General features: G+C 43.0%; 1 protein-coding gene across 1 annotated transcript in view; it reads left to right on the top strand.

Moving 5' to 3' along the window:
- The window catches only part of LOC134353132 (oligophrenin-1-like), a 241,667-nt gene that overhangs the window by 96,306 nt on the left and 131,335 nt on the right, over positions 1-14,026 (top strand). The window contains exon 4 of the mRNA XM_063061073.1: positions 7,805-7,876. Coding sequence (XP_062917143.1) covers positions 7,805-7,876 — 72 coding nt within the window. The remainder of the gene's footprint in view (positions 1-7,804; positions 7,877-14,026) is intronic.

The following is a 14,026-nucleotide window of genomic DNA, read 5'->3' as shown; positions in this document are numbered from 1 at the left end:
GCTTGTTATGTCTTCAAAGAATTCCAACAGATTTCTCAGGCAAGATTTTCCCTTAAGGAAACCCTGCTGACTTTGGCCTATTTTGTCATGTGCTGCCAAGTAACCTGAAACCACATTCTCAACAATTAACTCCCAACACCTTCCAAACCACTGAGGTCAGACTCACAGGCCTGTAATTTCCTTTATTCTGCCTCTCTCCCTTCTTGAAGAGTGGAGTGACGTTTGCAATTTTCCAGTCCTCCAGAACCATGTTTGAACATAGAAATCAGCAGCAGCACATTACAGGCCCTTTGGCCCACAAAGTTGTACCGACCGTGTAGCCTACTCTAGAAACTGTCTAGAATTTCCCTAGCGCATAGCCCTCTATTTTTCTAAGCTCCATGTACCTCTCTAAGAGGCTCCTAAAAGACCCTATTGTATCTGCTACCACCGCCGCCGCCGGCAGTGCATTCTACGTGCCCACTCGCTGTGTGAAAACTAGATTCTATTAACCTAGTTAAAGCTAGGCTGTATTACTTCTTGAAAGATCATTACTAATGCCTTCACAATCTCTTTTAGACCACTGGGGTGTTGACCATCTGGTCTAGCTGACTTGTCTACTTTCAGACCTTTCAGTTTCCCAAGCACCATCTTCCTAGTAATGGCTACTGCACTCAATTCTGCCCCTTGGCCCTCTCAAACTTCCGTCATGCAACTTGTGTCTTCCACAGGGAAGACTGATGCAAGAGACTTATTCAGTTCGTCTGCAATTTCCTTGTCCCCGATTACTATCTCTCTAGCATTATTTTTCAGCAATCCAATATCTACTCTCGCCTCTCTTTTACAGTTTATTTAGCTGAAAAAAACTTTTAAGTTTTGAGTAAAATCAGAGAATTGAGTACAGGAGCTGGAATGTTATGTTCAAGTTGTCTAAGGCTTTGGTGAGGCCGAAAATTGTGTATGGTGTGAAATTTTGGTCAACTACCTACAGCAAAGATATCAATGAGATTAAAAGAGTGCAGAGAACATTTACAATGATATTGCCAGGATGTCAGGATATAAGTTACAGGGAAAGGTTGAATTGGTTTGGTTTCTATTCCCTGGAGCAAGGGAGAACGAGAGGAGATTTGACAGAGGCATACACAATTATGAGGGGTATAGATAGGGTAAATATAAGCTGGCTTTTTCCACTGAGTTTGGGTGGGTCTGGAGGCTATGGGTTAAGGGTGAAAGGTGAAATGTTTAAGGGGAACTATGAGGGGGGACGTCTTCATTTGGAGTGAGAGTGTGGAATGAGCTGCTAGTGGAAGTGGTGGGAACAATTTTGCGTTTGAGGAGTTTGAATAAGAATATGGATGGGAGGGGTATGGAGGGCTGTGGTGCGAGTGCAAGTCGGTGGGACTGGGCAGATATATAGTTCAGCACAGACTAGATGAGCTGAAGGGCCTGTTTCTGCTCTGCCGTGTTCTATGATTCTTAAGTGTATGGCTTTAGCTAGACCTGAGCCTGCCCCTCTCCCCCACCCCCACAGGTTTGCCCACACAGGTGTTGCAAGTAGCATAGTGAGAGAATTGTGGAAAAAATTGATTGTCAAGTGCATCCATTCATCGACCAGCTATTGCGACACTAGGGCAATGTGCTGCCATTCTGAATTCTGCAATGGAGCACAGTCTGAGTGTGCTTTTATACTTCTCGCACGTGTGATAGAGGTTGATATCCGGTGTCTCGAGTTAACAGAGATCCATCAGGAACATTAATCAGTTTGGGTAGTTATAAAGAGAGAGAAGCCCAAAGTAGTTGAATTGACTGTTAAATCCTGTTCAGAGAGAATTGAACAGAGATGTGGAGGGGATGTTTCCTGGAGTGGGGGAGCCTGGGACCAGAGGGCGCGGCTTCTGAAACCTTGTGCACCATCTTTCAGTCTTGGTTGAGGTGAGGCTGCCGTCTCTTTTATATGTTTGGGTTCCAGTTGCATCGTTTCAATTGTTCTGGCAATGAAGATTGAAACGTCAAGAGAGAGAGGATGTGGTGAAGATATTTCCAATGTTGGGAGAGCCTAGGACCAGAGAGCACAGAGTGGAAGGACATCTCTTTAGAACAGAGATGAGGAGGAACTCTTTTAGCCAGCGGGTGGTGAATCTATGGAATTCTTTGTCACAGACAGCTGTGGAGGCCGAGTCAATGGGCATATTTAAGGCTGAGGTTGGTTAATAGGTTCTTGATTAGCCAGGGCGTCAAAGGTGATGGGGAGAAGGCAGAAGAATGAGGTGGAGAGGATAGTAAATCAGCCATAATGGAATGATGGAGCAGACTCAATGGGCTGAATGGCCTAATTCTGCTCCTTTGTCTTATGGAAGGTGAGGCTGGATTAAGAGAGTCCTGAAATTTGATTTTTTTGACATGTCCGGGATTGGGGTTGTTAAAAGGTGAAAACCCCAGAGGACTGAGCAGCCTCACATGTAACAGTTAATACCCAAAATTGCAGTCATCACACGTCACATTGTTTAAGGGTTGTACTTGAACTGGAAAGACCTTGTTCTCTGCAGTAATCAGCTCAAGTATAAAATTCAAACCCGCTCTAAGTTTTGTTTTAATACTCAGGTCAATTATTGCCTTAAGTGCCCCATTTATCATAAATAACAAATGCATGCTGTTTGTATTAGTTAGACAGGAAGGCCTGTTAATTGTTTGGCATGTAGCCAGAGTCATTCAGGGAGGAAACTATGATTGATGCAAATAATCTCAATGACAAGTTGTATATGAAGAAATGGAGGGCTATGTGGGAGGAAAGGGTTAGATTGATTTCAGAGCAGGTTAAATGGTCAGCATAACATTGTGGGCTGAAGGGCCTGTACAGTTCTATGTTTATCCATGAGCAACTTGAGGGATAATTTAAAAAGGCCCTGCTGCAACGCAGGAAACCAAGCAATCTAATTCTATTTTAAGTTCCTTTTCACTGATGAATAAAATTGCAACAAAAGAAGTGGTTCAAATAATCTTCTCAGGTGCTGTTCTATCGGTTTTCTACATTACTTAAAGTAGAACAGCTGCACAGTTTTGAAATCCATTTCATGCACGTTTGCTCTTAATCCATCTTCCTGCCACCCTACTAGGAATAGGGTTCCTCTTGTCCTCACCTACTACCCTGCTAGCCTCTGCGTCCAGCACATAATTCTCCGAAATTTCCGCCACCTCCAATGGGACCCCACCATCAAGCACGTCTTTCCTCCCCCCTCCCCCCCACTTTCTGCTTTCTGCAGGGATTGCTCCTTACGTGACTCCCTTCTCCATTCGCCCCTCCCCACTAATCTCCCTCCTGGCACTTACCTGTGCATGTGCTACACCTGCCCTTACACCTCCTCCCTCACACCCATTCAGGGCCCTAAACAGTCCTGCCAGGTGAGGTGGCACTTTGCCTGTGAGTCTATTGGGGTCATATACTGTGTTTGGTGCTCCCTGTGTGGCCACTTGTGTATCGGTGAGACCTGACGTAGATTGGGAGACCACTTTGCCGAACACCTATGCTCTGTCTGCCAGAACAAGCGAGATCTCCCAGTAGCCACCCACTTTAATTCCACTTCCCATTCCCATTCCGATATGTCCATCCATGGCCTCCTCCACCATCGTGATGAGGCCACACTTAGGTTGAAGGAACAACACCTTCTATTCCGTCTGGGTAGTCTCCAACTTGATGGCATGAACATTGATTTCTCAAACTTCTGGTAATGCCCCCCACTCCTCCCTTTCACCATTTTCCATCCCCTCTAACGTCTCTCACTTTATCTCCCTGCCCACCCATCGCCTCTCTCTGGTGCTCCCTCCCCCGTTTTCTTTCTTCCATTGCCTTCTGTCTCTTTCACCGATCAACTTCCCAGCTCTTTACTTCATCCTCCCCCCCCCTCCAGGTTTCACCTCTCACCTTATGTTTCTCTCTCCCCTGCCCCCACCTTTTAAATCTACTCCTCAGCTTTTTTCTCCATTCCTGCCAAAGGGTTTCGGCCTGAAACATTGACTGTACTTTTTTCCATAGATGCTGCCTGGCCTGCTGGGTTCCTCCAGCATTTTGTGTGTGTTGCTCAGATTTCCAGCATCTGTAGATTTCTCTTGTTTTTAAATGTTCCAACTTGTTTACACTTGACCATTAAGGAGAATTTCTGGGTTTGTTGCTTTATGGTTGTTCTGTCACTCAGTGATCTATTGAAACTGCACTTGGGAAGACGATTAATTGGAGTCACAACCGGAATGAGTCACGTTCTTTCAGCAGTTCCTCTTTGGGAGAGGACATAGAGGTTTAAGATGAATTCATGTTTTTCTCTCTTAAGCAAGTTTTGTCCAGAAATACACACAGGACTAGCCCTTTAACCTCACCAGGCTTCCCCACTATTCAGAGAGATTGTAGCAGATCTGACTGATATCTCAACTCCACATTCAAATTAACCATTCAAATTAACCAAATTAACCCCTCTCTCACAAGAATCTGCCTTAAAAATATTAAAACACTCTGCTTCCACAGACCTTTTGAAAAGAGTTTCGAAGACTTACCACAGTCAGAAGAATTTTTTTGTCTCAGTGTTTCAAATGAGTGGCTCTTTATTTTTTCAGCATCTCTTCCACGATGCATGAGGAGTTTAGTCAATGTGTCTAAGTAACACATCCATTTCAAATCTGGCAAGACAACAGATAGGTGTTTTTTACTGTGCACTCAGCGGCTCCTTTATTAGATACGTCCTGTACTTACTAACGTGGGCATTGCATCCATATTTGTTGTCTTCTGCTGCTGTGACCTATCCACTTCAAAGTTCGATGTGTTGTGCGTTCAGAGATGCTCTTCTGTATACCACTGTTGTAACGCGTGGCTACTGTCGCCTTCCTGTCAGCTTGAACCAATCTGGCCATTGTCTTTTGACCTTTCACATTAACAAGGCATTTTCACCCACAGAACTGCTGTTCACTGAGTGGTTTTCATATGTTGCACAATTCTCTGTAAACTCCAGAGACGGTTGTGCATGAAAATCCCAGAAGATCACCAGTTTCTGTGATACTCAAACCATCCTGTCTGGCACCAACAACCATTCCACAGTCAAAGACAATTAGATCTCATTTCTTCCTCATTCTGATATTTGGTCTGAACAACAACTGAACCTCTTGACCATGTCTGCATGCTTTTATGCATCGAGTTGCTGTCATGTGATTGGCTGATTAGATATTTGCGATAATGAGAAGATGTACAAGTGGTGCCTAATAAAGTGGTCACTGAGTGTATATCCCCCAATAAAGCAGTAAGTAATTCTGTTCTGTGAACAGATTCAATATCCAGTTCACTATTTTAGCTTGTAGAATGGAAATGTCAACTGTAGTCCTTTCATTCCATTGACAAATGGTTTGAAATTTTAGCAAGCATGAGATGACGGATTTCTGTATCTTGGCTTCTCAGATCAGGCACCATCCTTGTTTGCACTTGTAGTCTCCTGTCCTAGCCAGTATGTTTTTATTTTGTCGATTTTTGACACCTGTCTCCTCTTTCTTCATCTCTTTGTCTCGTCTGGGGAGGCATCTTAACCACTAATATTTATGACTAACCCACTGACTTCCACAGCTACCTCAACTACACTTCCTCCCACCCTATAAGAATGCAATTCTGTTTTCAGTTCTTCTGTCTCTACCGCAACTGTTCTTGAGATGAGACGCTCGACGTTTTAGAAACAGCTTCTTCCCCATTGCCATCAGATTTCTGAAAGGACAATGGAGCCATGCACACTACCTCACCATTTTTCCACCTTGGTTTTACTCTGTTTTTGCACTATTTATTTAACTTAAATTAAATATATACATACACACATATGTACACTTATTTATATCTTTTTTGTACATGTAGTGAATATGTATTTCTTATTGTAATTTGTATGTATTCTATCATTCATTGCAATGCACTGCTGCCACAAAACAACATATTTCAGAATATACTTTATGCCAGTGATATTAAACCTGATTCTGATTCTAATTCATTTCATCTGAGATGGCCTTTTTTTTTCAGAAAATGGGTTTTCTGCCTCAGTGTTACTGTTGGAACCCACATCTCCTCTATATCCCACACTTTTGATCTTCCCCCATTTTCCAATGCCCTCATCCCTAGGCAGAACAGGAATAGAGTTCTCCTGGTCATCACCTGCCATTCCACCAGCCTACATTTCCGGCACATCATTCTTCACAGCTTCTTCCAGTTACAACGTGGTCCCACCAACAGCTGCAACATAGTCCCGCCAGCAGCCACATATTCTCCTCCTTACATGTTCCTGCTTTCCGCAAAGATCGTCCTCCCCATGACTCCCTGGCCAGCTTGGCCCTCGACGCTCATCTGTCTCCCTCCCCATAACCATAGGAAGTATAGCAGGTGTCCTTACACCATCCCTCACTACCATCCAGGACTCGAAACAGGGTGAAGCAGGATGTTCTGATCTTCTTTACTGTATCCAGTGCTCCCACTGTGATCTCCTCTATGTCGGAGAAAATGGGCTCCAATTAGACAACCGCTTTGTGGAATATCTTCACTCCATCCGTCACAGCTACTTGGAGCTTCCAACTGCTAGTCATTTTGGAATGAGAATGGGAATTCCCCTTCCCATTCAAATGTCAACCTGTCTGCTTACAGCCTCCTCCATTACCAAGGTGAGGCAATCTGCAAACCAGTGGAAGAACACCTCGTATTCCTCCTGAATGGTCTTTAACCCAATGACGTGAATATTGAATACTCCAAGTTTGGGTAACCATCTTCCCCCCTCTCTTTTCTTAGTTCTTCTCATGTAACAAGTTCATCTTACACCCCCAGATCCCTGTTTCTTTCTGCTGTCCACCCAGTCTATCTGCCCATCACCAACATATTTCTCCTAGTGGTTCCCCTCTTTCTTCCTCCTCCTCCCTCCCCACCACTGTAGCAGAGTCATAGTGTCATAGAAAACTACGGCACAGAATCAGGCCCTTTGGCCCATCTAGTCCATGCCAAATCATTTAAACTGCCTAATTCCATCTACCTGCACCCAGACCATAGGCCTCCATGCACCTCCTATCCATGTACTTATCCAAAGTTCTCTTAAACATTGAAATCAAAATTGCATCCACCACATACACTGGCAGCTTGTTCCAGAGGTTTATAATGTGGCAAAAACAGTGGATAGAATCAGTTTACAAGGGATAGAAAGGTGAAGCATTTGGTGCTTGTCAAGAATTTAACTGTGGAATAATTCAGTCTCACTGCAATCCCTTGGCTGTTACTCCAAATCTTGACTTTTTTCTTTTTTTTTGGTGTAATTTCCTGTTCAACCCTCCGAAGACTTTTAAATTACTTAACAGTCCGGATGGATTGGTTTAATTAATCACTTTCAAAGCAGGGTTTGGATTGTGAAAGTAAAGTAAATTAAATTTTCTTATCAAAGTACATATATGTAAACATATACAACCCTGAGATCCATTTTCTTGTGGGCATACTCAAGAAGTCTATAGAATAGTAACTATCATAGATTCATTGAATAGCCACCCAACTAAGCCAGTCAACCAGTGTGCAGAAGACAACAAACTCTGCAAATGGAAAAAGAAGATTCAATAGTATAAATAAAAAAGCAATAAATATCGAGAACATGACATGAAGAGACCTTGAAAGTGAGTACATTGGTTATGGGAACGTTTCTATGGTGGGACAAGTGAAGTTGAGTGAAGTTATTCATTTTGTTCAGGAGCCTGGATCCTCCTCTCTCAAGTCATTTATCTCAGTCATTAGGAGATCTGGAACCGTGACCTCTGCCTTCATTTACCACTTGGCTTTTGTTTTTAGATTCAGAATTCCAGCAACTTCCTAATTAAACCATTGGAGATCTTTAAAAGAGACCATATTGGAGTTGCAAAGGTAAGCTGTTTCCTTATTAAAAGTGATGTTTGTTCAACCATGTACTTTGACTGGTTTCCCCACTCTTTCTGTTTTGTCTCAGTGTTTTGCTAGGATGTATTCTGTTGCACCTAGTACTGACATTGAATGTGTTGACGTCTTCTCTCTGTGATCCCTCTTTGGGTTATAAACATTCAACCTAGGAAGACCCATGCATACGAAGGATCTCTCATAACTTTTAGTAGATTCAAAGAAGAACTAGTCTTGGGAAAGGAATTTTGCAAGCAAACAGTCCTGTGCCAAAGTCTTAGGCATCTAAGTATAGCCCGGGCACTTAAGACTTTTGCACAGTACTGTATTTATCAACGTGGAGCGGAGAGCGAGTTTGTAAGTATGTCGGGAGCAAGGGATGTTTGGTGTAGTAAGGATGGAGTGCCGCGGGAGGGGTGTGGGACAGGTTGCAGAGAAGGAGTACCGGGGTAGGGGGTGGCATGGGTGCAGGCACACCTGGCCCTGAGATACCAGGTAAGGTCATTTGATTCTGAACAGTTAGTTTATTGATCATTACAGAATATCTCTCTCTGGTGCTTCCCACGCTCTTCCCTCTCCCTTCTCCTTTTCCCAACCATGATTCCCTTCTTCCTGCCCCCTTCCTGCTCTCAGTCCACAACAGGGACCCATAACAGAATCGGGTTTATCACTACTGACATGGTCATGGTTTTTTTGTGGCAGCAGTACAGTGCAATACATAAAGTTACTACAGTGCTGTGCTAAAGGCTGAGGCACCCTAGCTATATATATGTGCTTGAGAATTTTTCACAGTACTGTAAATCCTGAATCTAGCCTGTAGCAGCGAGCACTACTGTCTCTTAAGAATGCAGGCTGCTAGTTTCACTGTGGAAGACAGCTTAAAAGAGTTGCTTTGGAAATTGACAAGCAATCACTTCTATTGATCCTTACACATCAATACCCTACTAAATAATGCAGCATCCACTGCTACTACAAACCCATTGAAGCCTGTCGTTGAGCTGGGGACATTCCAATTCTGCACCGCTGTAACTAGTGATTATAATGTCATTAGTTTCAACGTAATTATGGAAAAGGGTGGGCCTGGCCCTTGGGTTGAGATTCCAAATTGGTGAAAAGCCGATGTTGATGGTATCGGAAAGGACCTGGCAATTGTGGATTGGAGCAGGTTGTTTCCTGGCAAAGGTATACTTGGTAAGTGGGAGGCCTTCAAAAGTGAAATTTGAGAGTACAGAGTTTGTATATTCCTGTCAAGATAAAAGGCAAGGATTACAGGTTCAGGGGACCTTGGTTTTCGAGAGATATTGAAGCCCTGGTTAAGAAAAAGAAGGAGGTGTATAGCAGATATTGGCAGACAGGGCCAGATAAGGTACATGGAATATAAGAAACGCAAGAGGATACTTAACAGGGAAATATGGGGGCTCAAAGAAGGCATGAGTTTGCTCCAGCAGACAAGGTGAAGGAGAATCTTAAGGGCTTCTACAGGTATATTAAGAGCAAAAGGATCGCATGGGACAATATTTCCACTCTGGAAGATCAGAGTGGTGATCTGTGAATGGAGCCAAAGGAGACTGGGGAGATCTGAAATGGAATTCTTTTGCATTGGTATTTACTTGGGAGAGGGATGCAGAGTCGGTAGATGTGGTGTCACGGAAGTAGATAGGGTTGTAAAGAAAACCTTTGGAACATTAGCCTTCATAAGAATCAGTGTATTGAGTGCAGAAGCCGAGATGTTATGCTGAAAATGTATAAGACATTGGTGAGGCCCGATTTGGAGTATTATGTCCACTTTTGGTCATTTACCTACAGCAAAGATGTCGGTAAGATTGAAAGAGTGCAGAGAAAATTTACTGGATGTCATTGACACTTGAGGACCTGAGTTACTGGGAAAGGTTGAATAGGTTAGCACTTTATTCCCTGGAGTGTAGGAGAATGAGGGGAGATTTGATGGAGGTATGCAAAATGATGAGGAGTATAGATAGGGTAAATACAAACAGGCTTTTTCCACTGAGTTTGGAGGAGACTGGAGCTAGAGGTCATGGGTTAGATTAGATTATGAGGACACGCAGTCCTCTTTTATTGTTATTTAGTAATGCATGCATTAAGAAATGATACAATGTTCCCCCAGTGTGATATCACAGAAACACAGGACAGACCAAGACTGAAAAACTGACAAAAAAAAAACACATAATTATAACATATAGTTACAACAGTGCAACAATACCATAACTTGATGAAGAACAGGCCACGGGCACAGTAAAAAAGTTCAAAGTCTCTCGAAAGTCCCACATCTCACGCAGACGGGAGAAGGTAGAAAACTCTCCCTGCTGTGTCCAACCACAGTCGGACTCTGAGTCATCCGAAAACTTCGAGCCTTCGATCAGCCCTCCGACACCGAGTACTGAGCACCATCTCTGCCGAATGCTTCGACCCCAACCTCAGTCGCTAGCAGCAGGCAAAGCCGGGGATTTTGGGGCCTTCCCTCCGGAGATTCTCAATCGCACAGTAGCAGCGGCAGCGAACTGGGCATTTCAGAAGTTTCTCCAGATGTTCCTCTGTGCTTCTCACAGCTGTCTCCATCAAATCAGAATTATGCATGGTATCCTACTTACAAATATGATATAATCTCACTGGAGAGCTGCGCGTGCTGCGTCGCACCGCCATCTTCTCCTCCCGCCTTCCAGTTAAGTGTGAAAGTTGAAATGTTTAAGGGGAACATGAAGGGGACCTTCCTCACTGAGAGGGTGGTGAGAGTGTGGAATGATTTGCCAGCACAAGTGGTGGATGCAGAGTCGATTTCATCATCTAAGAGAAATTTGGATAGGTACATGAATGGGAGGGATATGGGTGGCGTGTAGTTAGATGGGACTTGGCAGATTAATAGTTTGGCACAGACTAGATGGGCCAAAGGGCCTGTTTCTGTATTGTAGTGTTCTGTGACTCTGGCTGTATAAGGGAAACTAATAAATAAATATTCTTGTTAATTCCCTCATCAAGATTCATTACAAAATAGTGGAAGTATTGTTACTGTATCTAGTGAGTTTATTTTCTGACTTGGGGACAAAATTGATTTTTATCTGCAAAGACAGAACCTGTTTGTAACCCTGGGGTGGCCTGTAGTAAGTATTTGGTGCATTAGATTTCTGACGTTACAGTTGCATCTACACACCTGAAGTTCTGGGTAAGTGCATGGTTCTGTGCATTTGTTCAAACAAGTTCAAAATGGCCCCATTGATGAAATCAGCATGGTCAAAGAGCAGATTGTTAACCTGAAATGATGCCGCTCTGAATCCGATTCTGGAGGTTGAATGGGTTTGGCTGTTGTAGAGGTTTCTATCCTCTGTTGGTTTGTGTCAAGAGTTTAACCGTGGACCTGTTGTGGCAATAATTTTGGACATTTGTTACCCTTTTGTCATTTGCCACCTTAATGATCCTATTTTGTTCAATTAATGGAACCAAACCAGTTACCATGAGTGTTGGCTTTCTCCAAAGAAAGTTATTTTGCAATATTGGACTAATTGCTGCAGATTCAGAGGGTGGTTTGGGACCATTCCATGTCATTCCATGTTCTTTAGTCAGGCAAGATAACTGGTCCTTTATATGGGCAAAATGCCAGTTTGCTATTTATTCAAGGGGAAGTAGAATTAAGAGAGTATTAAGAGAGAATTAAGTATCTCTCTTAATTCCATTTCTTGTATCTCCCCCTGCCTTGCATATCCAGGTACATGCCCAAAAGCCTTTTTAAACATTAAGGTGTTGGCCTCTACCATCTCCACTGGCAGTTCATCCAGACACTCACCACCCCCTGTGTGGAAAAACTTACTCTTCATATCTTTAAATTTCTCTCCTGTCACTTTAAACTGTGCCTTCTTGTGCTAAACTCTCCTGCCCTGAGATCCAGATTCTTATTTCTATTCTATATATGTCCTCATAATTTTATGAACCTCTGTAAAGCCTCTTCAGCCTCTTACTTTATTTTTCCTGCCACTCTGAGAGAAATCGTGTCCCTCTCTCCCTCCCTCTCTCTCTATCTCTCACTCATCTTCCCCTCAAATCTTGGTGCCATTTGGCTTTCAAAAAAAGCTATTCAGCCCCTTGAAAGATAAGATCATATAAGATAAAAGTTTATTTATCCCAAAGGAAATTATTGTTGTAATGTTGTTCAGTCAGAAATATATACTTTAAAATACAAAATATACAAACGTTTGTAAGTATTGAGGTATGAAAAAATACAAAATATGCATTAAAAAGTAGTAGTGCAAAATCGAGATGGGCAATGAAAGCATATACTTACACTATATACATAAGGAGGAGGGTATGTAGCTTCTGTAACATTCTCCTCTCAGACACAACCACTAGGAAATCCAGTCACCTAATTAGATTTTATCTCTTTTCCAAAATCCCTACAAATTCAACTATACAACTCAGGTTGTAGCAGGGTTCCTGTTTCTGTGTTCTAATCTCCCAAGCATTTGTATGTACAAGCCATACATAAATCAGCCAGTCGTAAGTTGGCGAGGACCTGCATCATGGGCTTCCACCATCTTATCAGGCAGTACATTCCAGAGCATTGTAACGCATGGCAAGGATCTCCCTGGTTCTTTTTCCAGCAGGATTAAATCTGCTTTCCAGGTTGCTAGCCCTTCAACCAACAGTAAATGTTAAACTATAAAGTCCCTCCACACATGGTGACTAAAACTTGAGATCTGTTTAGGATGCAAGGCCCTTGGTTCTGGTATTGGTTTGTTAATGTCACATGTACCAAGATACAGCGCAAAGCTTATCTTGCTGTTCATACAGATCAAATTAGTACACAGTGCATTGAGGAAGAGCAAGATTAAACAATAACATAAGAGATAGGAGCAGGAGCAGGCCATCAGGCATGTCAAGCCTGCTCCACCATTCAATAAGATCATGGCTGATCTGGCCATGGACTCATCTTCACCTGCCTGCCTTTTCCCCATAACCCTTAATTCCCCTACTGTGCAAAAATCTATCCAACCTTGTCTTAAATTATTTACTGAGGTAGCCTCCACGGCTTCATTGGGTAGAGAATTCCACAGATTCACCACCCTCTGGGAAAAGCAGTTCCTTCTCATCTCTGTCCTAAGCCTACTCCCCCGAATCTTGAGGCTAAGTCCCCTAGTTCTAGTCTCACCTACCGGTGGAAACAATTATCCTGCCTCTATCTTATTTATCCCTTTCATAATTTTATATGTTTCTATAAGATCTCCTCTCATCCTTCTGAATTCCAGTGAGTATAGTCCCAGACAACTCAATCTCTCCTCATAGTCTAACCCCCTCACCTCTGAAATCGCCCTGGTGAACCTAACAATGTAGACTAAACTGTAACAGCTACAGAGAAAGTGTACAGCAGGTAGACAATATGGTGCAAGATCATAATGCGGCTGGTTGTGAGATAGAGCCCAACCTGTTGTGCCATGGAATTTTTAAAGAGTTTTATAACAGCAGGGTAGAAGCTGTCATTGAGCCTGGTGGTAGTGCTATCAGTACTCTGAAAATGTCCCCTGGTTCAATTCATTGATGCGTAAGGGAGCCTTCTGGCGAAAACCTCTGCAGTTCTACTCTGAGTCACATCGGTGCTGATGGGATTTCGCTATGTTACTTGCAATTCAAAAGCATATCAATGGGTATGAATTTTGTTGGCTTGGATTAGAGGAGAGATGGGCTAAAACAATAGCAGAATGCAGAATAAAGTGTAACAGCAACAGTTAAAATGCAGTGCAGTTAATAAAGTGCAAAATCAAAACAAGATATTGTGAGGTCGAGTCCAATTTTTCATACAAGTAGTTCTAAGCTTTTGGTCCTCCACCCTGTAAGTCACGAGTCATCAATTGCTTTTCTAAAGCTCACTTGGTCTGACCAGGAGACAGCAATGATGTCGACATATATTCACGCAAGTTCCTTACGAGCTAGGATTGTCACCTCTCTTACGTCCTTCCAGATGGATTTGCCCAAAACCTCAGTGCAAGTTGACCAGGCGTTTGCCCATCCACCTGAGCTATGCTGCTCATTCTAACCCCGAGCAGTAAAAGGTTGTCAGTTCTTCCAAGTGAATCTCTTATCCCAGAGCAGGCTTGACTGAATTTTCTAAGTCACAACACACAGAAAGCTGGGACGAAT

The sequence above is a fragment of the Mobula hypostoma genome, chromosome 10 (assembly GCF_963921235.1).
Source record: "Mobula hypostoma chromosome 10, sMobHyp1.1, whole genome shotgun sequence".
NCBI lineage: Eukaryota > Metazoa > Chordata > Chondrichthyes > Myliobatiformes > Myliobatidae > Mobula > Mobula hypostoma.
The sequence above is the reverse complement of the archived record's forward strand: the minus strand, read 5'-3'. Positions and strand labels throughout refer to the sequence as shown.